This window comes from Nannospalax galili, unplaced genomic scaffold (assembly GCF_000622305.1).
Source record: "Nannospalax galili isolate Female #2095 unplaced genomic scaffold, S.galili_v1.0 scaffold39, whole genome shotgun sequence".
NCBI classification, from domain to species: domain Eukaryota; kingdom Metazoa; phylum Chordata; class Mammalia; order Rodentia; family Spalacidae; genus Nannospalax; species Nannospalax galili.
In genome coordinates, this window is record NW_008346683.1 from 7,202,351 (window position 1) to 7,230,311 (window position 27,961).

The 27,961-nt window shown below is 46.8% G+C and overlaps 1 protein-coding gene across 2 annotated transcripts in view; it reads right to left on the reverse strand.

Moving 5' to 3' along the window:
* Nucleotides 1–16,138, reverse strand: part of Chst11 (carbohydrate sulfotransferase 11) — a 248,114-nt gene extending 231,976 nt beyond the window's left edge. Inside the window, exon 1 of one of the 2 annotated variants that reach the window (XM_029568338.1) lies at nt 15,577–16,138. In XM_029568338.1, the coding sequence (XP_029424198.1) occupies nt 15,577–15,679 (103 nt within the window). In that variant the 5' untranslated portion in view covers nt 15,680–16,138. Of the gene's footprint in view, nt 1–15,561 lie in introns of both variants that reach the window. The other variant, XM_008843143.3, reaches the window with a different exon arrangement.
* Nucleotides 16,139–27,961: the final 11,823 nt, after the last annotated feature.

Below are 27,961 nucleotides of genomic sequence, written 5' to 3' on the forward strand. Positions count from 1 at the left end.
CTCTGTTCCTGTCTTTCCTCCCCTTGCTCCAGTTAGAATCAATCATTCTCCCTCTCTCTCCTTTGCAGTTTGTCACCCCGAAATCCCAATCACATTTGACTCCAGAAACCAGTTCACCCTGAGTATTTCTGACCACTCCAATACAGTGTGTGTTTCTGGGACTGGGCTCTAGACTCAGGCGTAGTAAGAGAAATGTAAACAGCTGCCTGGGTGCTCAGTACTTGGTTATGCTGCCTCTTATGAAGATGGCTGAGAGCAAAGCAGTAGTTTGTCACAGTCCTTCCCAGTGCACCAATGAACTACTCAAGGCTTTGAAAGCATCTTCAAGGCCCAAGTGGCTTTAGGCATACATATACAGCTCTACACCAGGATCTCTTATTCAATCCACTAACTCTCCAAAAAGTGGAGCTAAAACCCAGAATAGACAACATCCAATTCACAAGAGGGAAGTGAAGGAAAAACAGAATCTTAGTTCATCCCGTGTACGTAAAATGCTTCCTATTTTGTAGCACTGTAGGTTCCGCAGTCACAAGTCATTTGAGGAAACTGAACAGATGCAGAAAGTGCCAAGTACACAGTGGAGTCCCAAAGACAGTGATCGAAAAAAAAAAAAAGACCCAGAAGAGATTATGACTTTTTTAGACATGGTCTCATGTAGCCTATGCGGGCCTCACACTCACTACACAGCCGAGGATGATCTTGAACTCCTAACCTTCTGCCTCCACTTCCCAAGTGCGGAGATTACAGGTGTACCTGTACAGGCTGTACAGGTGTACCAGCCACAACCCACTTTTGGTTGAGTTTTTTGGTTTGAGCTTTTTTTTTTTTTAAGACAAAGTCTCACTGTATTGCTTAAGATGGCTCAGAACTCATTCTGTAGCCCAAGACACCTCAAAGTTGTAGCGGTCCTCCCACTGTGGCCTCCTGAGTGCTGGGCCACCACACACAGTCCACACTCTGTTCTAGATACTTGAATACTGTGGGGAACATGGCACCTGGTCTGCAGGAGCCAGTTCATGGCATGTGTAATAGCACAGGTGTCCACTCAGAGGAAGGCTACTCATCCTGTCTTGATCAAGAGCAGACAGATGAGGTTTCAACCAGCAGTAACATGCGAATCGGACTTTGACCTCAGGACACACCCAGCTGAGGAGAGGTGAGGGGACATCTGAACAGAGATGACAGCTCGAGTCCCCAGAGGCCAGGGCTCACTGGGGATAGAATATAAGGTAAAAAGAGAAGGGCTATCACTGAATGGTCCACTAACTGAGCCCACAGCCGAGCCACGGCCCTTGCAAAATAATTAGCTCTTGACCTAATTAGCTGAAACCAAGACCAAGTTCTAGGGCTCTAGGAAGGTAAGAAGGACAGGCTTTGGTGGCAGTCATCAGTGAGCCCTGATCCTGGTCCAGCTTTCTAAGTAGGCAAGTTCCAAACCTCCATGCCTCAGTGTCCCCATAGGGTTGCCAGGTGCCTACTTCATAAGGCTGTGGGAGAGAGCAAATGGGATTGCCCAAGGACAGAGCTGGTATGCTGCCTGTCACAAAGCACGTACTTAGTAAATCACCATTGCTCCTAGTGTTATTAAGCATCAGTTTCCCAACTACTGATACTGTACATGTATGTGTGATGTATGTATGTGCATGTGTGCATGCAGGTGTGTACACATGTGTATGTGTTCATGGGAAGGTCAGAGGTCAACATCAAGTGTTTTCCTCTATTGCTCGCCATCTTATTTAGTTTTTAACTTATTATTATTATTATTATTATTATTATTATTACGTGTGTGAGTTCATGTGTGCCACAGTATGTGTCTGGAGATCAGAGCACATCTCTGTGGAGTTAGTTCTCTTCTTCTACCCTTACATGGGTTCCAGGAATTGAATTCTGGTCACTAGACTTATACTGCAAACACCTTTACCCCCTGAGCCATCTCCCTGGACCTCCACCTTCTTTTTTTACATTAATTTATTTTATTTTTATTTTATGTATATGAGTGTTATGTCTGCATGTCTGTAAGTGCACCCATGTAGTGCAATGCCCAAGGAGGACAGAAGAGGGCGTTGGATCCCCTGGAACTGGAGTTACTGATGGTTGTTAGCCACCATGTGGGTGCTGGGATTCGAACCAGGGCACTCTGCAAGAACAGCTAGTGAGCACTCTTAACTGCTGAGCCAGCCCCCTCCATCTTTTTTGAAACAGGGTTTCTCACTGAACCTGGAGCTCACTGAATTGGCTGGGCTGACTGGCTAGCAAGCTCCAGGGAGCCTCCGGCCTCTACTTCCCAGTTGCACTGGAACTGCAGATGGCCCCGTGCTTAGCTTTTAATGTGGGTGCTGGGATTCAAACTCAGGTTCCCATGCATGTACTTTACCCAAGGTGCCATGTCCTCAGCACCCCCAAACTACCAATAGTTTGAGCTCAGTTACTCTTTGTTGTGGGGTCCCCTGTGTAGTATCAGGTGTTCAGCACCTCTCACCTCTACCCACTAGATGCCAGTGGCAATCCCTTTGCATTGGATACCCAAATCTCTTTCCAAATATTTCCCATGGGGAGAGAGGTGAAGGGGCAAAAGAGGTCCCAGTTAAACAACAATGGTCTAAATCAACGACAGAGGGATCTTGGGGTAGCAAGTGGGCCATGTGCTGAAAGGACAGAGACTTCTTCTAGCTTGTAAGGAAATGTGAGCACTGACAAACTACCCAGCCACTGTGTGAAGCCTGAAGCCAGAAGGGTGTGTGGCAAACATGCCCTCAGCCTCAAGCGGAAGAACACAAAGGCTCAAATCAGTCTTTTAACCAAATTTGAGACCCTTGGTCTGGTGACAGTGGCAGAATGGATCACAGCTTCAGCCACAGATGTCATTCACTGAGCAAGCTCCGTGACCCTGCAGGGAAGAATGAAAGTGACCAGCCATGTGTCCTCCTCAGCACACAACAGCACAAGGAGGATCTGAAAAGGTAAGAGAGCTCTGTCCTCATCATGAGCCCTGTGGACTCATTTAACAGCGGATGGTCCCGGGGAATATCATGGTACAAATGGCCGCCTTTACCTTCCTCAGAATCCAGTTCCAGAATGGTGGAAAGGGGTTATTTTTCAAGTGTCACTTTTTTTTTTTTCTGGTCTTTTTGAGACAGGGTCTCCCTGTAGCCCCAGCTGTCCTGGATTTACTATGGAGACCAATCTGCTCTCAAACTCACAGAGAGAATCCATGGATGGATTCACACATACCACACACACAAACTCTGCCTCCCCAGTGCTGGGATTAAAGGCATGCGCCACCATGCCCAGGCACAAGTGTCATTTTTTACAGCTAATGGCAACCTGAACAGTAATTATGTGCATAATTGGGGGGAAAGAGCTATGTATGGTCTTTGTAGTCAGCATGAAACTACAAAGTTGCTGTTTTTCCCACCAAATATAAATGTTTTTTTTTAAATGCTCCGCAGGGGCAGAGCTAAGCTTAGGCACTGGAAGGAAAATGAACCAAGTTGGCATGGCTGAAAGAAGGCCAGAGATCCAGAAAGAGCTTCCTAGGAGTCTAGATGGCAGAACCTTGAAGTGAACCTTACAGTGAGATATATGTGCATGAATAAGAATTGGCTCCAGTTTCAGGATGAAATGACAGTACTGTTGTAGACACAAGATAAAAGCCTTGGAACAAAGGACCAAGGGGCAATTGTTACAATATGAGCATACCGTTTTCACAGCCACTGCCCCATGTAATCCTCGCCATACCACCCAGGGGAGGGGGGAATGAGGGGGCCAGATCTCAGTGCGTCTGCATTCAGTCACTTACTCCTTTTTTAAAAAAATATTTTATTTATAGCTGAATGTGGTGGCACATGCCTTTAGTCCCAGCACTTGGGAGGCAGAGGCAGGCGGATCTCTGTGAGTTCAAGGCCAGCCTGGTCTACATAGTAAGTTCCAGGCCAGCTGGGGCTACAAGGAGGCCCTGACTCAAAAAGACCAAAAAATATATACATATATATATTAGTTATTATTTTTAGTTTTTATGTGTACGAGTGTAGAAAGTACATCCATGTTATGCAATGTCTGAAGAGTCAGAAAAAGGTTTTGGATCCCCTGAAACTGGAGGTATAGATGGTTGTTGCTGCTATGTGGGTGCTGGGAATCGAACTCAGGTCCTCTGCAAAAGCAGTCAATGATCTTAACCGCTGAGTCAACTCTCCAGTCCCCCCAGTCAGTCACTCATTCTTTAGATGGGCCAGGCACTTGCCCAAGTTGTGGGAGACAGCAGGTACCAAGTCAGATGCTATGTACACAGAACTGTGGGGCATCTCTGAAAGAGGTCTAGTATTGGCTTTGGCAGGATGATTGATGAACAGATAGGTCCCCCACTTCTAATAGCTTCAATAGCTCTTGTCAATCCTTGACGAGAAGGAACCACTCCCCAATGAGGAGCCCCAGCTAGGTATTCAGAGCAGCAAACATAAGGTCAGACGGCTGACAGTGCTTCTAGCCCCATCATGTCTGTCCTTGGGGTCTGCGGCAGGGAGGTTCTGTGAGCCTGTCTTCACTCTAGTAAAACTGTCACAATAATAGCATGTACCTCAAGAGTCCTGTGAGGAGTAACATAAAGGAAACGCCTGGGCCACATCAGCCTCTGTGAATAAATATCCTTACTATTTCATCCCTCCATAAACTCGTCTCCCTCAATCTTCAAGCCAGAGGATCCAAGACACCTGTCCTGCCCTCCCTGTTCAAACTGCACACCATCCCACAGCTTCCATCTCTAAGCCCTTTCCTTGTTTTACTGTTTTCTCCACAGCACTTGTCACTACCAAACATACTGAAAATCTGTTATCCGTCTCCCCATGAGGCCTGAATGCTGCTCTCTGACTCCAAATTCTGTGACTTTGCACTACGGCTGGTGACACGTGAAAGCTGAGGCATGTGGACCAGTAAGAAATCCAATCCCTCTTCTGGGATTCTCTACCATGAACAGCTTTGAACAGCAACCCAGTCACCGGCCCTTTCTACTGGAGGGTCACTTGTGGGTTTTCTTCCCTAAAGCTTTTATAATAACCACTCAAGTTCAAGATAGGAAAGGCCCAAACACTGACATGGCCCATTCTTCATCTCTGTCTGTATTTGAGACACTGCTGAAGTGGTGATGTTGAAAACAGGAGTCCTTCCCATGCTACATAGCTAAAGCCAAATTGACTCACCACAGTACTGGGTTCAAACTGGACTGTTGCCCAAGGGGACCAGGGCACATCTGACAATTACTGATGACACTCAAAACAAGTCCAGTGGACACTGAACTCCAAAGGGGTCTGAGAAGGAACCATTAGACTTTCTGTTATTATTTTTTTTTAAAAAAAAAAAAAAGCTGGAGCTGACAAGATGACACAGTAAAATGCCTGTTGTGAAAGCATTAGGACCTGAATTCGAATCCTCAGAACCCAGAAAAAGCTAGGTATGGCAGTGCATGTCTGTAAACCCAGCACTGAGGGAACAGAGATGGAGGATCCCTAGAGCTCACTGACTAGTCAGTCCGGTGGAATTAATGAGATCCAAGTTCAGTGAGAGAGCCTGTCTTAAAAGACAAGGGAGAGAGTGATTGAGTAAAAGTCCTGACATTCACCTCTGGCCTCCACAAGCACAAGCACACATGTGCATCTGTATGCTCACCTATACACGCCCATACGAATGCATGGATGGAGTCACACATACCACACACACAAACACAACCACAAAAAAAGAAAAAAGAAAATGAAGCTGGGCCTGTAACAGACACCTACAGTCTCAGCACTCGGGAGGTTAGAGAAAGGAAGATCGGAAGTTCAAGGTCAGTGTTGTCTACATAGTGAAACCCTGTCTCAAAAACAAAAACAACAACAACAAAAAAATTAACTAATGTTAAGAGTACAGAGTGTCAGAAACACCCCCACCTAACCTGCCACCTCAGTTTAACACGCCATTTACTATACTTGGGCAGATATCCTAAGGGTCAGGCCAGACAGACAACCATACAGTGGGAAGTACAGTGGTCACCTCAATAATCCCCCTGCCCTGGGCATGTTTTGGTGAATCACCATGTACAAGAAAATCTCAAGCAGCTTTACAGATGCTGTGATTAGCTTTCACAAACCTACCTCTCACAGAATGGAAGGCAGATCTGAGATCTCATGCCAGCACACTCACAACATAAATTCACAAGAAAGCAATATTCTCTCTAAGGACCACCAGGCCTTCTGGGCCACGATACATCATAAAAAGAGCAATAGATGCACAGTGACAAGAGTCAAGCAATAGAATCATCCAGACCCTAATGAACAAATGGGCATGTAGCACCATGGTTAGAAAGAACCCTATCCTAGATTATGATGGGATAATAGCGTATATAAACCATTTATAAACAAAACTTAGCTGAGGATGAATGTTCAGATATGTTTTGCCAACAGGGTTCATGGTAAGTCCTGTGTCTATGTGTTCCTAGATTATACTACTCTTCTTCTAGACTGTTTCTAGGCTGTAGAGGCTGGTGATTTTAAAGCTGTACTTCCCACACTGTTTGAAGATACAGTTGTGGATATGAATTTGGTCCCCCAGAGAAGCACTCACTCTAAATGTGGAAAGCAACCATGCACAGAGGTCACATGCCTGCCTCTGGGGCTGTTTGGCTGCTGGCAAACACAGAGTTGGGACACAGAGGGGTCTTGCAATAGCATTATGGGTTTCACTCCTGTTTTTCATTGGTTTGGTCTTGAGCTCAATAAACGGTTCAGGACACAAACTGCGATTGCTGTCTCTGCTGAGTTAAGGTTTCTGAGCAGCATGGCAATGTACACCTACCTGTTTCTAAATTATACACACCACTTCTACTAGCTGGGAGTCATCCCTGGTATTGTGCCTCTGCCCCCCCCCCAAAAAAAACTTTAAGAGGACCAATTCCCTTCAGTAAATATACTTCCGTTTAAAATAGCTAAGCTGCTTACCAGCAGCTGGCTTGAGTCATAGTAAAACAAGAGCAAAGAGGTTTGAGAAATCATAGACTAGACAACACTAAAAACTGGTCATGACAGTCCAACCTGGCTTGTCCATCTTGGTTCTGTATCATGTTAGCTGGCAGAGAAGGGTTGGAAGAAAAGACTTCAAGACTCATTTATTCTTTAAATGTTTCTGAGGCCCTCTGAGCTTTGCTCAGAGGCTACAGAATTGTGACAAGATCCTTGCCCTAACAAATCAGAGGATGAAGGTGTGTGAGTAAAAGAGATGACTGCAACGCATTTCTGCAAAGGCCCAAGGAATGGCTCAGGTCAGGAGCACATGGATGGATTCTTCCCAGGAAATTTCTTTGTCTATTTCTATTTGAACTGTCAAGTTCAAGCCCCAAGTTATATAACTTATTTCCCTTCCCTTCCCATTCTGACTCTTAACCAACCTCATCGTTAATCAAAAGAAGATACCAGGGCTGGGGAGAGAGCTCAGTTGGTAAAGTGCTTGCCTTGCAAGCACAGAGACATAAGTTTGAGCATCAGAACCCATGTGAAAAGAAACAAATGAAGTGTAATTCCAACACTGGAAAGCAGAAACAGGGCTCCCTGGCTGACTGACCTAGCAAGTTCTAGGCCAGTAAGAGACCCTGCCTCAGAAAAAAAAAAAGAGAAAGAAAATAAAAAGAAAAAATAGAGGTGAGTGAGAGAGAAAGAAAGAAAGAAAGAAAGAAAGAAAGAAAGAAAGAAAGAAAGAGAAAAGGTAGAGGTAGGTGGTACCTGAGGAATGACACTGACACCAGAGGTTTTCCTCTGCACCAGCACACACATGTGCACCTATATACAGGAGCACACACACACACAAAAGAGAGAAAGAGAGATACTAATAGTAAGGCCAAAGGCCCTCAAAATGGAGGGTGAGCAAAGTAGAGAAGGCTTGGCAGACTGCACGCTGGTGACACTTGAAGAAGCAGGCAGTCAAGCTAACTGGGCACTTCTGCACCCTCGGCTGAACCCACACCTTCCAGAAGGACCTTTGCTCATCCCCTTATTGAGGTCACAGAGCATGCTGTTTATAAAAGATACCTTCAGAATTTAGAGAAGTGACCTCAGAGGGCATCAGCTGTGTATTCACACTGTTATTTTATGTTCCGCTAAGAAAGAAAAAGGCTGCTCTTTAAAGGTCAGCACGATGCTAAGATGCCATCGATTGCAACACAGTCAAGTGCCATCAGTACTAAAATGTGAAAAAAAACAAGTGTCAGAAAACACAGTGATTTGCAGAGCAGGGAATGGGGGACCCAGTCTCGGACCCAGATCTTCCATTCCCAAGCCATTGGGGCATTTAGTCTATATATTTTTTATTTGTTAATATTTTATTTATTCTTTTAGTTTACATGTATGAGTGCATTGCCTGTATGTGTGTGCGTGTGCACCCATGTTGTGCAATGCCTGTGAAGGTCAGAAGAGGGCATCCGATTCCCCTGAAACTAGTTACAGACAGCTATTAGCCAACACGTGGGTACTGGGAATTGAACCTGGGTCCTCTGCAAGTGCAGCCAGTGCTCTTAACCACTGAGCCATCTCTCCATTTTCATTGGGTGCCTATACAAGTCCTGTGCTATGTGGGGATGTTTGTATTCCATAGATTGCACCTTATATGTTAACTTTTAAAAACTGAAAATGGCAATGTTAGTTCAGGTGGAGGAATGGAGGTGAGACTGGCATGGTGGTGAACTCTAACAAAGTACACAATCACCACCAAAGATAAAGAAGTGGGCAAGTGTGAGGCCACACTGTCAACCCTGCTCCTCACCTCCCTTCCTCCAGGGAGGCTGTTCAAACTTCTCCAGGCTCCCCTCCCTCCCACAGTCAAGGCCAAGGCCTGCACACTCCATGGTATTCAGCTGCCTCCTCTCTCTGCTCTGGGTACTCCTGTGTCATTTGATCAATGACACTCCCTAATTATCTTTCTATCAAATTGCAACCCCAGCCGTTCATATCCTGCATTTTTCCAAGCTATTATTCTTACTTTCATCTGATATACTATATGTAGTATTTACTTCTGCATTGTTTAAAATGTCAGCTACAAGTTCCATGAGGGCCCATGTGTTCCAAACACTTAGAACAATAAGTGGTGGGGGAGGGGGGGCTCTAATTCTGCTTGTATCAATCAATCACAAGTATAGAATGACACATTCCAGGAGACTTTAAATGACAGATCAAATGGGGCCCCAAGATTCAAGAGAAGAAAAATTAAAAAGAAAAACAAGTCAGCAAGGAGACTTCTGGGTTTTTTGTCCCCCGCTCCCCCGCCCCCAGGATCTGCCCTCAGAGTAAAAGAGGCCTGCTGCCCACGTCTTTCAGGATAGCCTCTGTCCCCTGACCTTCAGAGTAAGAAGAGGTCTGTCCTTCCGTGGGTCTAAGAAGGGAAAGGGTGGTGCCTGAGCTGGGAGCCTTTGATTTCCTGTTTTTAAATATCTGGGCTGATTAAGCCAGTAATAAGAAAATGATTTTCAACCAGACAAATACAAACAGCAGTTATCACTGGTGTAGAATGGATTCCCTTGCCTGTCACCCCAACTCTCAACAAATTCTTGGGCACCCTTTCTGTGGCGCCTGGTCACCCCTCGTGTTTCAGAACACAAAGTAAAGACACTCATCAGAATCCACAACGCTCTAACCAGGGAAAGAAGCTGCCTTCTCTCAGAGCGGCTGCAGCAACACTTCAAGGGGAGACCAAAGACTCAAGACGGTCTTATCCTTCAATTATTCAACGCTGTCTTCAAATTTCTAACGGTCTCAGAGTTGAGATTGTCCTGGCATCTTTTCAAAGCAAGTTTCAATAGCTAACACAAAAAACAGCCCTAAATATTGGAGTGACTCCAAACTCATTCTGTGTATAAGCAAAAGGATTTGCTGATGTAAAATTAACAGTGTGCAGTAAGAACACAGAGATAAATGACACTGGACTGACCGACACCCTGCCCAGGAGTGAGTAAGGGTACAGACATATGCAGATCTACAAACTTAAAAGGTTGTAAACTTTTATCTTAAAATTTAATAAGGACTGGGGCTGGAGAGATGGCTCAGCAATTAAGAGCACTGGAGGCTCTTGCAAATGACCCAGGTTCAAGTCCCAGCACCCACATGGAGGCTAACAACCATCCATAACTCCAGTTCCCGGGGATCTGACATCCTCTTCCGACCTCCGAGTACACTTACATGCATGCAGGTAATACACTCATATAATAAAATAAAATATTTTAAAATTTAGTAAGGACTCACCAGAATGATGTGTTTGTGTAAAACACTTTTATTGAACAAGATACAAAACACATGTAATTTTACCATATATATATATATATATGACAACATTCCTTCATCTGAGAAACTTTGGCCCAGAAGTTTTTTTGGATTTGGGATTGTTTTTGGATTCTGGAATATCTGCATATACATAATAAGATATCTTAGGGAATAGGTCCCAAGTCTAAACATGAAATTCACTCATGTTTCATAGTCCCCTTAAACACACTGCCTGAAGGTATTCCTATATATCTTTAATATATGTGTCTTTAAACCATGACCCATCATGTGAGGTCAGGTGTGGAATTTTCCACATGTGTTGTCACGGTGACTCTCAAAAACTTTCAAATTGTAGAGCATTTTGGATTTCAGGTTTTCTGGCCGGGATGCTCAGGTTCTATAAACATTCTATAATATGTACAGAAAAAAGAGTCAGTTACCTCTAAATGGCAGAATGGATAATTCTGTACATTCCAAATTTTCAGATAGAATTATAGATTAAAATTACACTTCTAGATGCATTCTAGGTCCAACTTGATCCAATGAAATCACAAGGGGGTAACCCAAGAAGTCTTTAAATAAAATCTGTAATCTTTCAATATGTTCAACCAAGGCAAAGAACTCCCAGGTGACAGTAAAAGTAAACAGACTACAAAAGGAAAGAAAATGAGAAAGGCTTTCTCCTCGGCAGGATGAACAGTAGTTTTCAAACAAGGGCCACAATCCTAGGAAGAAGCACAAACAGAAGGCTGGGGGAGCACTCCTCACACAGCTCTGCAAGGCACGGCACAGCTCCCTCAAAGCCCTGCTGTCTTGGACAGGTATGGGAGACATTTTAATAGAAGCGGATAAACTTCCACAGGCTGCATTTAAAGAGATTCTCAAGGGTCCAGAAACCACAGGTATGTGGTTCCAAACTCAGTGACTTAGGAGTAGTTCACACCTATGGAGATGTCTGAACTAAGCATGGATTTCTTCAAATTAGTGGCTAATTGAGGCCATCCTTCCCCAGCCTTCAGTGCCTGACACCTCGGGAGCAGTGCATTTAGCTCATGGTAACAGCTCCAGTCTTAATGTGCTTAAACTAGGTCCAAGTCACTGAGGAACAAGAAGTCCAGGAATTAAGGGGCATGTTCCTACCAGCAGAGCCAGAGGTCCTGGCAAGCCTTGAAGCCCTTCGTACAGCTGGAGATGCCATGTCTACTTCTAGACTTCAGCTTCATACATTCAATCAGCAAATATTTTTATAGAAATCTACAATGTGCCAGGTCCTGTGCAAAACATCTGGACTAGAGCTGAGACCAAAACCCTGTCCCTGATCACTAAGAGAGAGAAAAAAAAAATCTTGAAGACTATTAACCCAGAGGGTCAAAGATTTCTAAAGAAAACTACCTGACAAGACCCACTTCCGCTAAATTCGTAGTGGCGTAACTGATGGCCAATGACTCAAGTTCACAATTATCCTACCTCATGAACTAGAAAAGCACAAAAGCAATGGACATCAGAACAGAATCAGAGGGGAACTAGCCAGGCCTCTACCGTCTATGATCGAAGGCGTACCCACCAGGCCCCTACCATCTGTGATCAGAGGGGATACCCACTAGGCCCCTACCATCTGTGATCAGAAGGGTACTCACCAAGCCCCTACCCGTGGGCTGGACTGCCTTCTCTCCTCTTTTCCTCCTCACATCCTCTAGCCAGAAAGGAAGTCTAGAGTCTATTTTTTTCACAGTACTGTTTTTCTCTTTCACGGTTAGGTATGCTGCCAGAGGGCTCCAAATTCTTTTGGAACACAATCTGAGCCATGCTGTGGTCCCTTCTACCTCTCCCAGGCTGATCCTGAGAAACTTAAAATGCAAAACCAGGCCAAAAGATCAGCTGTATCATCAACCCTTTAAAGATGTAAAGATTTCATCACTTTAAAATTCAAAGCAGTAGGGGCTAGAGGCATAGATGTCTCAGCAGTTAAGAATGCTTGCTGTCTTTGTCAGAGGACCCAGTTCAGTTCCCATCACCCACATCTGGTGGCTCACAACTGCCTGGAACTCTAGCTCCAGAAAATCCCAAATCTTCTGGCCTCCCCCAGCACCCATCCAAACATGGCATCCACACACATAGACACACACACATACACCTAAATAAAAACAAAATTCTTAAGGGGCTGGAGAGATGGTTCAGCAGTTAAGAGCACATACTGCTCTTGCAGAAGACCTGAGTTCAGTTCCCAGCATCCATACCAGAGAGCTCACAAATGTCTATATATAACTCCAGCTCCAGGAACTCTGATGCCCTCTTCTGGCCTCTAAGGGCACCCACATACATGTGGCACACAAACACACACACACACACACACACACACACACACACACACAGAGTAAAAAACAAAAAAAAAACTTTTTTAAAAAAATAAGAAAAAAAAGTCATTTTTTTTTTTTTTTTTTGGTCTTTTTGAGACAGGGTCTCCCTGTAGCCGGAGCTGGCCTGGATTCACTATGGTGACCAGGCTGGCCTCCAACTCACAGAGCTCCTCCTGCTTCTGCCTCCCAAGTGCTGGGATTAAAGATGTGTGCCACCATGCCCGGCCATAAAATTCATCTTTTTTAAAAAAGCCAATATGGTGCCTTTAATCTAAGCACCCGGGAGGCAGAGGCTGGTGAATTCTGTGAGTTCAGGATCAGCCTGGTCTACATGGTAAATTCCAGGCTAGGGTGGGGCTACAGGGAGACCCGGTCTCAAAAAGACCAAAAAGAAAAAAAAGAAAAATGTTGCTTCTTGTTAAAGCAGAAAGAAAAAATATTTAGCCTCAGCTGTCATCAGCAATAGACGTTAACAAAATGAAAAGAAGAAAAAAAGAAAATGTTTAATATTATTTTCAAAGCATATTTTATGCCCCCAAAGTATTGACAGGGGTTCTATGGAACTGTGTAAAATTTCAAATAAGGAAGAACTTTAATTAAACTACCTGCAGGTTTATTCAGTGCAATGTTTTGAAAGTGATATTTGCCATGTACTGGAGGGAAGGAATCAAAAAAACAAGCTCCTAGAGATGGGAATTATAAACAAATGCCATTTGGGAGAAGGAAAGTGGGCCAGAAAGGGACAGGCAGGGCAGGATCAAAGAGACCAGATTCAGACCAGCACAAGCTTAGACAAGGTTCTGTCATTCCAAAAGGCTAGACTGAAAAAAACCTGAAACCACTTCCAAGTCCGTTTAATAATCTGATGAAGGCTAGAAATGTTAACCAAGCACTAGTTACAAGTTGTAAGTTTCTCCCCAGTAATTCCGCTATGAAGTTATTTCCTATTTCTCCATGGGATTCATGCAAATGGAATTGTGCTGGACAACTCACAGGCACAGGGAAATTCAGGTACATTGCTGCTGGAGGCTAATACTAATCCCTGTTCCAGGCATGTCTGCCTAGAATTACCTGGCGTGCCATGTCCCAGCAAAACTTGAATAGGCCTGAACAAAGCTCTGGAGTCTAGACCAAATCATTGGGTCCTTTGTTTAAACTGTGCACCACCCTGTCCACCCCTCTGGGGAGAGAATCTGGCCTGGCCTCTGGAGGCCCCAGAAGCTTGACACTCTGAGATGCCCGTCTGTCTGGTCCCACCTTCTTGCAACCCAGAATGCCAGCAAAGTCCATTTTTAAATTCCCTTAGAAGTTTCACAACCACAGGTTCGAGTAAGGAGACAAACACCGCTCTAGTTTGCTGACATGAAACTAAAAATACCCAGCTGCGAACAAAAGCCATCTCTTACAGGGCTGGCTCGGGTGTCCTGAGGTTCCATGTGGTAGCATAAGGTCATATTCTTGGCAGTCAGGCCGCCTTAACAACTGCTCCTAGCCCCAGAGGGCAGAGGGGCCAGTCTGTCCCTGAGCTGTCAAGGAATCTCACAGCCGGCAGCCCTGTCTAATGCAAAAAACAGCCTCATGACTTTGCCATCCACCGAGACTAAATGATGAATTCGCTGCTGGCTTTAGCCACGCACTGAAAGAAGGCGGGAGGCAAAACCCAAAAAACACCAACCCTGTTTCCCTGGAAGGAAATGCGTTTCCCCATTCCTCCTCCTTGCAATTAGAAAAGCAAAGATTGCTGTGACTACGCTAAGAAAGGCAACTCGGAGGCGTCAAAAAATGAATTTCGGAGCCAACGTGGCCCAGTACAGGTCTGCTGATCCGGGAGAAATGGGGCAGAAATGGTCCTGAAAGTGAGTGAGCAGCAAGATCCGAAACCTTCGCGGAAGGTCCTACCTACCTGTTGGGCTTCTACGCTACAGCCGCACTAGCCTGGGCCGCTGAGCTCCAGGGCACTCCTTTCTCCTCAAGTCCCAAACTTTCCTTCTGGTCCCTCGAGAAAGTGGAGAGCCTGAGTCCTTTCCCTATGCCCACTGCAGATGTGGAACTTTGCCTAAGCCTCGGAGGATCGGAGGAAGGGTTCATTCCCACACCACCGGGGGACTCTGGATGCTCAGAACCTAAGAAGGGACACCAACAGACTGTGCACTCAGGAACAGGGCAAAGTAGTTCCAAAAACTGCGGTGGCTAAAGCATGACCCAGGAGCTCTGGAATCCCCAGCTCCGGGAGTGGAATGGGGAGGAGGTGGGCCAGGCCCCAGAGCACCAGCCGCAAAGTCACTGCGGAGCTGGACCCTGGGGTGTTCGCACAAGACCAGAGCCTGATGGAGGGCAATGCCCGGAGCCCATCCAACCTCTCCTCACACCTGCTCGGCGATGCGGAGCCGGGAACACGTGGTAACTCTGCCTTGGGGCTTCCCGGCCGGCTGCCTGGACTGCTGCACCGACCCGCTACCTAGCCGGAGTGTGCACCATTCGCCCCCGAGTCCCCAACCAGGAAGGGGCTGCGCGCCCGGGCGCAGAGCAGCCGGCACCCGGGACCTCTTTCATTCTAGTCCCCGGCAGCAAAGGGGACCGAGTTTTATTCTCTTCCCACGAACCCCTGACCCCGGCAGCTTCCAACGACCCCTACCTTTCCCTGCCACCTAGCCCACATACAATACACAAAGAAAGAAAGAAAAAGAAAGAAAAGAGGGGGACACACATGCTACCTTCCCTTTCGGTCCCATCGGCCCGCCTGGAGCTGGGAGGAAGAGGAAAGAGCACACCTTCCCTCCTCTTCCCCACTCTAACTCCTGACCCAGCGGATCCCGGCAGCAAGGAGCCGCGAAGAGGCCGGAGGGGAAGAGGTGAGGTTGGAAGAAGCAGAAAGCAGGCAGAGAAAGCGAGAGAGAAGAAAATATCCAACAAAACCACGCTAACGCGCCCCCTACCTGGGTGCAACATACTTTGGAAATAGAAGATGACCAGGATAAAGGATCCCAAGCAAGTGGCCAGCACCATCCGGCAAATTCTGTTCATCCTCATCACTTCCAGCAGCGCCGGCTTCATGGCTTTGTCCTGGCCGCGGGGACCTGGCTGTCCGGGAAACGCGCCAGGGGCGCAGGAGCAGGGACCCCGCCGCAGGGACCGGCAGCCGGGGGACTAGGAGCCGGGCTGGCCCGGCTCGTGGGGCTGGATCCCGCTGGCTTCAAGGAGGCTCTGGGAGCCCCCAGTCCCGGGCTCCGGGTTGCAAGGCGCAGGAGTTGGTGTGGAAGTGCGGAGATGCGTGGCGCCGGCGGCCGCGCGCTCCTAGATCGTCCTCGCCTCTCTGCGCCGCTCCGCCGTCTCCTCCGCAGGCGCAGGCGGCCGCTGCTGCCTCCTCGCGGGCCGAACGGCCGGGATGCAGACGCGGATGATGCTGCCACCCTGCAGCCGAGAGCTGGTCTGGTGGCTGTTCGACGGGCCCCCTCCCTCCCTCCGTCTCCAAAGGCTACTTCATTGCGCTCCAGTGATCTATATATTCCGGGGCTGGGTTTTACCAAATGCAACTCGCAGCCCCCGGCCGGGAGAGCGGAGGAGGGCGGGGCCGCGCCGGGGCGGAGCTTCGCCTCCCCCCCGCCCCTACTGAGACATGGTCGCGTCCAGCTGTTTCCCGGGGAGTCCGGAGTGCGCAGCGCGCTCCCGCAGGGTCCCAAAAGCCCTCAGTCCCCGGGCAGAGCTCGGCGGCTGTCTGGAGGTTGTGTCAACGTTTCCATGACAAAACTCGGAGGAAAAAAATACGAATAAGATCACCTCGGTGTTGCCACCCACTCTCCGGCTTGGAGAGAGGAGTGGAGAGGAGAGGGTTAGGTGGCTGAGGGGTTTGGGGGGTTCTGGTGGCACACGAGGATTTTAAATCCCTGGGCAACATAGACGGGGAAGTTGTCCCAAGCTCCCACAAGAGCGAGTGCCCTTTTCAAGATGCTCAAAACTGGGCAGCTTCCGTTTTTTCTTTCAAAGGACAACCCAGCTTGAGGGCTTGTATTTGCACAGAGGTTAAAGAGAGCTGACTTAAATCAAGGTTAGAGAAAACGCAGGGTGCAGTCAGGTGACAGCTGAGCTTTCTGGGGACTTTGGCAGTCTCTGACATGCACCCTCAAAGTAAAGGGGGTTTGTGGGGCTTAAAACACTGTTTCATCTAAAGGTAGAGCTATCTCTAAATTATCCAAAGTGCGCGAGAAAAGGCCGGCGGATGTGAAAAGATGCCCTGAGAGGCGATGGTCATCCAAGTCCAACAAAGTGCTGGAAAAACCCCAGCCAGCTTTGCCTTGGCAGATCAAAAGAAAGATGGCGCTCCTTCCTACATTGTGTTCTGAGGTTAACTGTTCAACTCCATGCCACAGTGAGGTGGTTGTAGATCAATAAAATGGACCCTGGTCAATGGCATGCTGATTACTTTTATAGCAGGAAAACAATGTTATTGTAAAGACTCACTTTTGTGCCTTATCAAGTCATTTTTACAGTACTAACTTGATGGATAATAAGACAACATACCTTCCAGTGCCTCTCACCACAGAGGCATTTGATAAATTCTTACTGTATCTGAATGTAATAGACCTTATCCTCCCTGCAAATTTGACGAGATGCAACTTGCCTTGCGATTCATGCATCCAGAAGACACCTCTGCAACCCCTTTCCTTTCCCCCAGAGTCTCCCACACACACCCAGCAGCTGAAAGTCAGCCTTCCCATGATGACAGAAAACAATCCATTACACCTTAATATTTATGCAGCCGGTTTGTACTGTATTAATTTGTCCTAACTTGTTAATGAGTGGCTTGCTGAAGGCAGCCAAGCTGAACAAGCTCCAATACAAGCTTCTCTCCTGTGATTTTGTTTCCATAGGCGATGGGTCATGAGTGGGTGCTATGCCCCTCTATCACCACCTCCACCACCAAGGCCTGGGTTCCCTGAAGGAGTATGTCTGGGAAAGTGCCTAAGGCTGCACTTGGCTAAGGTGCCAGGGTCTTATTTAACTCCTGGTTTTGCCAAGCAGAGTAAAGAGGGCATTTGCACCCATGTTGCCTCACCATCCTCTCACCTCTCAGGGTAGAAGACCACCAAACCTGGACATATGTAATAAAGCAGTTTGGGAGCCCACGTCCAAGAGGAGTCAGGAATGTGATTCCTTGTGGGCTCTAGAGGCTTGAGTTGGACTACATGCTAAGCAGATAGCAAGCCAGGCATCTGTTCTTGCATCCCCACAATCTGGTATTGGCACCCACATACAGTGGGGGGAAAGGGTTTTCCAGAAGTTTCCTCTGATAATCGCATCTGAATTACCTCTTTCCTCTTTTCTGTTGTAAGCTCTAGATCCAAACTCTCTGGCCACTGTGCCAGTAGACAGAGCTTCTTCCTGGAAGATCAGGTTATCTTCATCTCTGTCTCTTTCTCTGATGCCCTCTATAATAACTGGCACATGTCAGGCAGAAGTCAGAGGTGGTGAGGTGCTGCTCTCTTGGACTAGGAAGTTAAGGTAGAGCCTCTAATGTGTGTGGCTATAACTGGTGGCAATGGTCTGTGACCCTGCTATACTCAGCACGGTGAGGATGAGGGGAAAGGTCTCATTTCTCATTCCCTTGTCAAGCCACAAAGTCACTAACTATAAAAAAAAAGTCATCACTTTCTTTCTGTTCCTAGCCTAATGTAACCTTGTTACCCCCTTAGCTTGCACCTCCTAACAAATGTTAACAAAATAAAAGCCAGTATCAACGGATAAGATGGCAAGAAAGAAAAATATTTTATCTTTAGAATGCTGAAGCAGGTAAGGAGAGGACTGCCTCTCAAATCAGGCTTTTGGCACTGGGGATGTAGCTCAGTGATAGAGCACTCACCCGCCCAGCATGCATGAGGTCCTGGGTTCAGTTTTGAGTACAGCAAAACAAGTAAAATAAAATCAGCTTTGTTTTCCCAAGGTACTAGTCAAGACAGACAAAGTTATGCTTCAGTAACAAAGAAGCCCTAACTTCAGTGCAACTGGGTTGTATTGCCCTCTGCCCCATGTCTATGTAGGTGGGCAGAAGGGTGGCACCTGGGGTATATTTCATAGATGAGACAAAGCAGAGCTTTCTAGAATGACGTTGGCTGCATGGCTGGATGAGAGAGGACTTCTGGGAAATCTCACCCAAACAATGAGGTGATCTAACCCTCAAGAGACACCTGTGGTTTCTGTGCATCATCTATTGGCCACGACCTGTCACAAGGCTGTTCAGCATTACACCTAGGCCAGGAAATGTGGTCCTCCCAGGAACCACAAATGGAAAATGGGTGGGGGAAACAGCCTTTCTGGCTCTGCCCCCTGCTCACTCTTCAAATCTCATTTCTGTCATTTCTCTAAATTCCCTATTGCCTGAGAGATTCTGGAAGATGGCACTGTGATCATTGTAGAACCTGGCTTGATCAGTTCACCTTCCAAATGCAACCAACATGCACATGTATCTCTCGTCTACTGAGCTGAAAGCCTGGTATGGCTCTGGAAAAATAAAAACTGGTGGAGAAGAAAGTCCTACTTATGTTGACGATCTTATAAAATTTATAGAAAAGGAAAAATTCAATACAAAGTTCTAAAACCCAGCTTATGCCTGCCGTGACAGGCAAGCCAACAGATATTCTCCCAGCCTCTCCAGGCCCCACAGGTCAAACTCAACTCCATGACTGTAGATTCTGCCTACAATGTACTGTCCTGTTAAGAGCTTCCAAAACTGGCCCCATGCTCCTATTTGCATTTTGTTGGAGAGAGAAATGGGCCTAGGGAACATAGAATACAGAGAGCCCTTCAGCATCCTCAAGGAGGGTGAGTTTGTGTTATGCCAACATCGGCCACGGGCCCCCCACTGGCTCCTCTAAGAACCAGCCTTGCCCATTTGCATCTCTCTTGGGCACCTCTAGCACAAAGTACACTCAGTTAGCCTGAGCACAGTCAATATTTGTGGAGCTGAATTAAAAACCATTTGCCTACAGCATGCAGAGATCTTGGGTATAAATTTTCTACAGGTAGGTAAACCACAAATACACAAGTAGGTCACTCACAACATGTCTATGAGAGCAAGTTCTTCCTTGATGGATTTTCAGAACCAGACTGGGAAGGAAGAAAGGAAATAAAAAGGGTAGAAGAGAGGATAGAGAGAGGGGAGAAAAGAGGAAAGAAAGGGAAGATGGAAAAAGAGCTAGGGGAGGCAGGAAGGGAGGGAGGAAAGAAGGAAGGGAGGGAGGAAGGGAGAGAGGGAGGGAGAGAGGGAGGGAGGGAGGAAGGAAGGAAGGAAGGAAGGAAGGAAGGAAGGAAGGAGAGGGAAATGGAAAAGAAAAGAAAAATGGAGGGAAGGAGGGAGGGAGACCAGAAAGTCATGGGGAGCTGAATAGATGACTCAGTGGCTAAGAGCACTGGCTGCTCTTCCAGAGGAACTGGGTTCAATTCCCAGCACCCACATGGGTTCCAGAGGACCCAACGCCTTCTTCCGGCTTTTGCAGGCATTGCACAAATGGGTGCACTACATACATGCAGGTAAAACATTCATACACATAAGACAAAAATAAGTAATTTTTAGGGGCTGGAGAGATAGCTCAAGGGTTAAGAACACTGGTTGCTCTTGCAGACCTGGATTTGAATCCCAGCACCCACGTGGCAGCTAACAACTCCAGTCCCAGGGGATCCAACAGCCTCTTCTGACCTCCGCAGGCATTGCACGACATGGGTGCATTTACCTACATGCAGGCAATACACGCATACACATAAAATAAAAATAATAAATAAAATTTAAAATAAAATTTTAATTTAGCAAGGGTGACAAGGTGACAGGAAGGGAGAGGGAAAGGGAAGAAACAACAGCAACAGAGGGAGGAGAGGACTGTGGAGAGACACTACTCCTCTTCCTACATTAGGCCCCAGAGATCTCTCGTCTTCCCTCATGACCACCTAGGTATTTTGGACACTCAGTCTCTTCCCTAAGCCCTAAGCCCACTTCAATTATCCCATCTTACCCGGCCCAGCAATCCCTTCCCAGGCTGCTTGTCCTCCTCACCCCAACCCCAGCGCATCGCAATTAAGTCTTACGTGGTGTCCCATTGGTTCCTAAGCTTTGTCTAGCACCTTGGAAGCTCTCCAACTCCCATCAGAGTCCCCAGGCTCCTGCTCACCTCAGCACCCCTGTGCCCCATCTTATTACAGTGAAAGCCACAGCACTCTGGGCCCAGCTACATCCCAAGAGCTTTATGAATTCCCCTTCCCCATTTTTTTTTTTTAAACAGGAGAATACTGAGACAGAGAAAGGTGACATCATGTACCAGGGACACAACTGGTATCGACAGATCCAAGTTCACTAAGTTGGAAGCCAGGCAGCACCAATTCTCCTGAGTCCCTCTCTTTGCCTCCTGAGCAGGCTGGGGGTCCTGAGGCAGGGGACATCACCTATCTGAGCCTGACTTTCTCCACCTATTAAATGAAGGCAGCCAAAGCTGCCTGTCGGCATTTGGTGACTGTCAGGTCCCTTCACTGTGTCTTTTCACCCCTACGAGCCCTGCGCACTGTCTATTGACTCCACTACCAAGACCCTGTCTGCCCCTTGCTGCCTTTCTAGAGCTCTTTGGTGTTCACCGCAGAGTAATTTATTGGAATAATTGTCTGCATTTGTTCTGTTTTTTACTCTGCTCTCCCTATGTTCTAAGCAAGCTTTGTGCTGCCTTGCCTGAGGGATCCAATAAAGGCTTTCTGTGAGAAAACTTGGAACCTAGAAGAGATCATGCCAGGGAGAGAAAGTGGGCTTTGGGTAGAGTTTTGGAAGGGAGGGATGAGTGTTCTCCCTGTCTTTGCTCTGGGAGGCAGCTGCTGCACCCTAGGTACCAGGGAAGGCAAGAGCCAGACACAGCAACTCCATTGTTGCCAGAGATCCCAGTGTCCTAAGTCTGGTTAAAAAGCTCCAGAGCCACTGACCTAAGGGAGTTTCAAAGGCGGAGCCAATAGATACACTGAGGTGAACAGTATGACCAACACACGACCAAGAGGACCTTCCACGAGCTGGTGCCAGGGCCATGTTAAGACACTGAGAAACCAGGCGCGGTGGTACATGCTTGGAACCCCAGCACTCGGGAAGCTGAGATAGGAGGACTACTGCAAATGCAAGGCCAGCCTGTGCTACATAGTGAGACTCTCTCAGCAAATAGTCATCTGTGAAAGTTTGAGCACTGCAAACCTTGAACCTTATAAAGTTCTACTCCAGTAGGTAATTCCAAATAGAAATAGTACGAGCAAAATAGTTTACATCAAAAGAGTCAAGGAAGTTCAGTTTGCTAAGTTTGGGCAGTTGTATACACTGGTATGCAAAGCTCTATCATCACAGCTGAGACCCGTGTCATGTACATCAGCCAGAAAGTTCCCTCTTCACCACCCCCCACAGCTGTCTGCAACCCAGAGAGCACCTACTGTCATGCTCTCACTGGAGTTTTGCCTTTTCTAGAATTTCGTAGAAATGGAATTCTACTGTGTGGAGCCTGCCATATTGGTTTCTCAACATGGTGAGATATTTTGGAATATTTTGAAATTCACTCATCTGTATGTGTATGTTCTTATATGTGCAGGTATATATGTACATACATGAGGGCCAGAGGTGAACTCAGAGGGCCTCAGGTGTTATGTGTCTGGTTTTTTGAGACAGGGTTTCTTACTAATCTGAAACTCACCAAGTAGTCTAGGCTGGCTGGCCAGTGAACTCCAGAGATCTGCCTGTTTCTGCCTCCGCGGCCTCATTGTTGAGACTTACAATGTAGCTCTGGCTGGCCTGGAATTCAATATGTAGACCAGGCTGACCTTGAACTCATAGAGATCCACCTGCCTCTGCCTCCCAAGTGCTAGTATTAAAGGTATGAGACATCATGCCTAGCCCATGCCTGGCTTTTCTACATGAGTTCTGGGGATAAAATTTGGATTCTCACGCTTGCAAGGCAAGCACTTTACCATCTCCCCAGCCCCTTGGAATTCATCTTGTTGCATGTATTAATATCCAGTTCCTTTTCATTGTTGAATAGTACTATCCTATCACATTTGCCACATGCAATAGTGTCAATAATGTTACATCCGTCACCACTGATCCTCATCGTAATCATACACAAGTGGCTCATGCGTTCCTCACACAGATGACCAACCATTCCTGGTAAATAACAAAGGACTGTCAGTTACAAGTGTGAGGTAGCAAATATGGAACTTGAACCAAGGGTCCATGGCACCAAGACCCACGCGTCAAGAGTGGATCTACCGTGTCTGTGTGTCTCCAGACTTCAAGTGAACACTGCCTGTAGACTTCCTGTCAAGGTGAGTCCATACAGAGCAGGGGGCAGAAGTAAAAGACCACAGGGAGGAGAGGAACAGGAAGCAATGAGTCAAAGGGACTTCTCTCATCTGGCTCTCACCTTTGCTCTCCAGTCTGGCTTAGACTTCCCCGGGACAGAGCAAGTCTCCTCGGTGAACGCCCTCAGCCTTAGTTAGATGGAAGGATAGGGGGGTTCCTCGGAAGTGACTGGTGCACACAATTCCACCTTTGTCTCTCCTTGCGCAGTGAAGCAAACAAGCAGGCTGGTTTATGACCCTCTCTCTAAATGAAAGGACTCCCCATAAACCTGCTGACCCCCAAGCAGTGTGAAGTGACTGGAAGTCCGAAAAGAGGAATTATCCAAACACTAAGAGTTAGAGCTGGGTGCCCCACTCCCTCATCCAAGACAATCTTGTAGTGTGGGTAGCCTGAGAAATAATTGTTCAGTATTTTCCCTTAACATGTAAAATTCCTGGTTGTCAAAGAAAAACAAACAACATAGCAAATAAAAATGTGGGGGGAAACTTCTTTGAGAAACAAGGAGGTTTAACTTCTTTTCTAAGAGCCAATAAGAACAGCTAAGAGCCTCAGCAAGATTCCGGTTTGTTATAGTTTTTGGTCTTTTGGAGACAGGTCAACTGGAACTCACTATGTAGACCAGGCTGGCCTTGAACTCACAGAGATCTGCCTGCCTCTGCCTCCCGAGTGCTGGTATTAAAGGCCTGTGCTACCACACCCAGCATAAGATTCTAGTTATATATGACAGAAAACATGAGCAAGATTTCTCACACACACACACAAAGGAAATACAGGTGGATAATAAAATACAGAAAAACATTCAAGGTCAGTAGTTGGAGAGGAAAATCAAAGCCATAAGGCACCATTTTAGTCTACCTAAGTGTGCTGGATAGCTTTAGTGTCAACTTGACACACCTGGGTTGAGGGAGCCTCAGTTGGGGAATTGCCTCTATTGGACTGGCCTGTGGCCATGTCTGAGGGGCATCTTCTTGATGAGTGATGTGGGAGGTCCCAGCCCACTGTGGGTGGTGCCACCCCTGGGCAGGTGGGCCTGTGTTGCATAAGAAAGCAGGCTGAGCAGGGGCCAGGGGAGCAAGCCAATAAGCAGAGTTCCTCCATGGCCTGTGCTCCAGCTCCTGCCTCCAGGTTCCTGCCCTGAGTTCCTACCTTGGGCTCTCTGATGAACTGCAACTTGGGAGTTGTAAGGTAAGTAAACCCTTTCCTCCCCAAGTTGGTAGTGGTCAGAGTGTTTTGTCACAGCAGTGAAGAAACAAACTAAGACACTAAGTGACAAAGATTTTGGTCAAATAATGTATTTCCTTCCGTGCTGGAAAGGATGGACTAGAAAGATAGCCCCATGTGGCTGGTAGCAGAAGTCACATGACCCTCCTCCCAGCAGTGGGGCTGAGGCACCACACTGTGTTGTCTCTGGGAAAGCAGGCTTTGGAGTCCAGCAAACCTGAATCTGTCTTTGGAGAATCAGTCACATGCCACTATTAAACCTCAGTTTCCTTACCTGTCAGATGGGAAGGATTACTATCTTCAGACTTGTCATGAGGACTGTGTAACCAATCAGGCCCACACTGCAGAGGCTGAGTCAGGAGCTGTGATGGAGCAGAAACCAGAGGATCTGTTTGAGTGACAGCAAGTTCACCTGCCATAGCACTGGTTATCCTAGGGGGACAGCTCCTTTGGGCCACTGCACACCTCCTTCTCCCTGGTGATCCGTGGTCTGTTTCCCAGCCTTCCTCACATTTCTCTAAATTACACATTATCTTTTCAAAAATTCCTTTTTTGTTTGTTTGTTTGTTTTTTGCCTGTATCACAGATCCTGCTGCTCTGAGTCAACTGCAGGTTTTTCACATAGCAGGTCTGGATGGAGAGGCCGACCCAGGAGTAAGGTGGCCAGTGTCCAAGGGGCCCTGGCCCAGTTCTCCCCTTTAGTGGCCCCTTCCTCATAGGCATACACTAAAACCTGGGATGGCAAAGCCCGGTCAAAGTTGAGAGTCACTCTATTATCTGAATGCCTTCTTTTTTCTCCAAGTGTCTGCAATGGTCTTAACTGTCAACTTGCACAATCTAGAATCACCTAAAAAGGAGAGTCAGCAAGAGATTGTCTGGATTAGGCTGGCCTGTGGGCATGTCTGTGGGGAATTATCTTGATTCAAGGGAAGCCCCTCCCACTGTGGGTGGCACCTTTCCCTGGGCAGGAGGTCTTGGACCATATAACAATGGACAAAGTGAACTGCGCACTAGCATGCATGCATCAATTCATCGCTTTCTGCTCTTTAAAGTATTTATTATTTTTATTTTATGTGCACGAGTGTATTGCCTGCCTACATGTAAGTGAACCCATGTCATGAAATGCCCATAGAGATCAGAAGAGGTGTCAGAGCCCCTGGAACTGGGGTTACAAATAGTTGTTAGCTGCCATGTGGGTGCTGGGAATCAAACCCAGATTCTCTGCAAGAGCAGCCTGTGCTCTTAACACTGAGCCATCTCTCCAGCCCTGTTCTCTGCTCTTGAAGGTAGATGTAATGTGACAGTTCTCTCACACTCCTGTCACTGTGACTTCCCTGTCATGATAGACTGTAACCTGGAATTGTGAGTCAAATAAACCCTTTCTACCTTAAATTGTTTTTATCAAAAGATTTTATCACAGCAACCGGACCAGAACTAAGCCTGTTCAAATCTGACCAGGGTTGAGCCAACAGATAAAGGAAGGGCCAGACCAGGTTTGGGTCTATCTAGCTGTGCTATGTGGAGTGAGCTATGTCCTCATTTTAATATTGATATCCTAATGCTCAACATGACTGTGTTTGCAGATAGAGCCCTGTGATGGTCAGTCTTCGCTGTCAACCTCGCTGGGTTTAGAATCATCGTGGAAACACACCCTTTGAGCTTGTCTATGAGGCTTTAATGGAAGGAAGGTCTATCTTGAATGTGGGCGAACCAAGTTCCCACAGTAAACAAAAAGGAGAAAGTGAGCTGAGCACCAGCACTCATCTCTCTGTGCTTTCTGACTGCGGGTGCGATGTGACCAACTGCCTTGGGCTTCTCCTGCAGTGCCCTCCCCACCCTGATGGACTGTATCCCTTCTTAAACTTTGAGTCCAAGTAAACCCTTCCATAAGTTGATTTTGTCAGATATTTTGTCTCCAGGAGGACTGAAGTTTTATAAGAAACAATTACCCGTCTCTGCAGAGTGCAGGGCGGGGGTGTGAGGGGGGGTGGGAGGCCACATGAGGACACAGCAGGAAGGTGGCTGATGTAGGCCTCACCAGAAACCAACACTGCCAGCTACTCAGTTCTTGAATTTCCAGCTTCCGGAACTATGAGAATATAAGTGTGTGTTGTTGGAGCTGCCCAGGTGATGGACTTTTGCTATGGTCCAGGTAACGCCCAGTGACTTGCATCTATCACTTCACGGAAGACGTTGGTCATGTTGAGGGCTTCCCAGAATCTTCCAGCGTCCAACTAAATGAAGAAAAGCAGCCTTGCTCCCCAGCATCCCTGCAGGCTCTGTCAATCAGACATATGCACCTTGGGCAAGGGAGGGCGTAGAAATCTGGCTTGGAGCAGCTGTGATGAGCTTGTAGCAGCAATTCCCAGGTTGCTCTAGGTAAGCCAGGGAGCCTGTGCCAAGCAGCACAGTACACATTTCCGGTGACTGCTGTTACAAATCACCATGAACTTGGTAGCTTAAATCAATTGAAATGTATCTCACAGCCCTGGGGGCCAGAAGTCAAAACTGAAGGTGTTAGCAGAGCCATGCTCCTTCCAGACGTTCTATGAGAGTCCTCACTTGACTTCCAGCTTCTGGTGACTCTGAGCATTCTCTGGCTTGTGGCCATACAACTCTAACCTCTGACTAAGCTTTCATGTTACCTTTTCCGTGTCACCTCATTTTCTGACTCCTGTAAAGTCAACTGTTATTAGATTCAGGGTCCACACAGATAACGAATCCAATTTCAAGGTCCTTAACTCACATCTGCAGAAATATTTTCTTTAAATTGAGTCACATTCGCATGGCTCAGGGTGTGAACATGTCTTTCGGTGGCCACCATCCGTTCATTCCACTGCAGACAGGAAGTCACAGTATCTCGCTAAGAGCCACCCCTCAGGCGCTCATTTCCAGTTGAGTAGGCACATAGCTGCTCTCTGACCTTCCTGGAATTTCTTTGAACTGTGTAGCATCCTTTAAAATACTGCTGGTTTGTTTTTTGTTGTTGTTTTTGAGACAAAGGCTGGCTTTGCACTTACTACATAGCCAAGGATGTTTTTGAGCTCCTGATGCTCCTTGCCTCAGTCTCCCCAGTGGTGAAAGTACAGGCATGATGCACCACTGTGTGTGACTTCATGGTCTTCTTAAAAAGTGATGGAGTAGTCAGTCATCCAGGAACCAAGAATTCTGATATGCCATTTAAGTCAAAGAAGTAATGTTTTAAATATAAAAATTCAGATAATAGGTAATGTATAGTTCTAGTATTTGCTGAATTTTAGTTTTGGAAGGTTTGGAGGGTTTGTGTTAACTATACTAACGAGCTGATTAATCTAACTTGTCATTTTAACAGGATTTAGAGTAGGAAGTACACCTCTGAGTGTGTGTGTGTGTGTGGATGTTTCCAGAGGGGTTTAACTGAGGAGCACAGCCTTGAAAGTAGCACCATTTTTTGGGTGACTGAAAAGGAAAAAGAAAAAGAAAAAGCAAGCTAATACCAACATATATCTCTCTCTGCTTCCTGACTGTGGGACACAGTGTAACCAGTGGTCACATTGCTGGCATGTCTTCTCACCATGATGGGCTATATTACTTCTTAAACCATGAGCCAAAATAAATCCTTCCCTTAACTTTTTTGTCATATCTTCTGTTACAAAAGGAAAGTAACTAACATAGAAAATTGGTACCAATGAGTCAGGCTGTTTCTGTGATAAACTTGATCATATAGGCCTTTGGAACTGGTTTATAGGAATGTGGAAGAGTTCAGATGGTAGGCT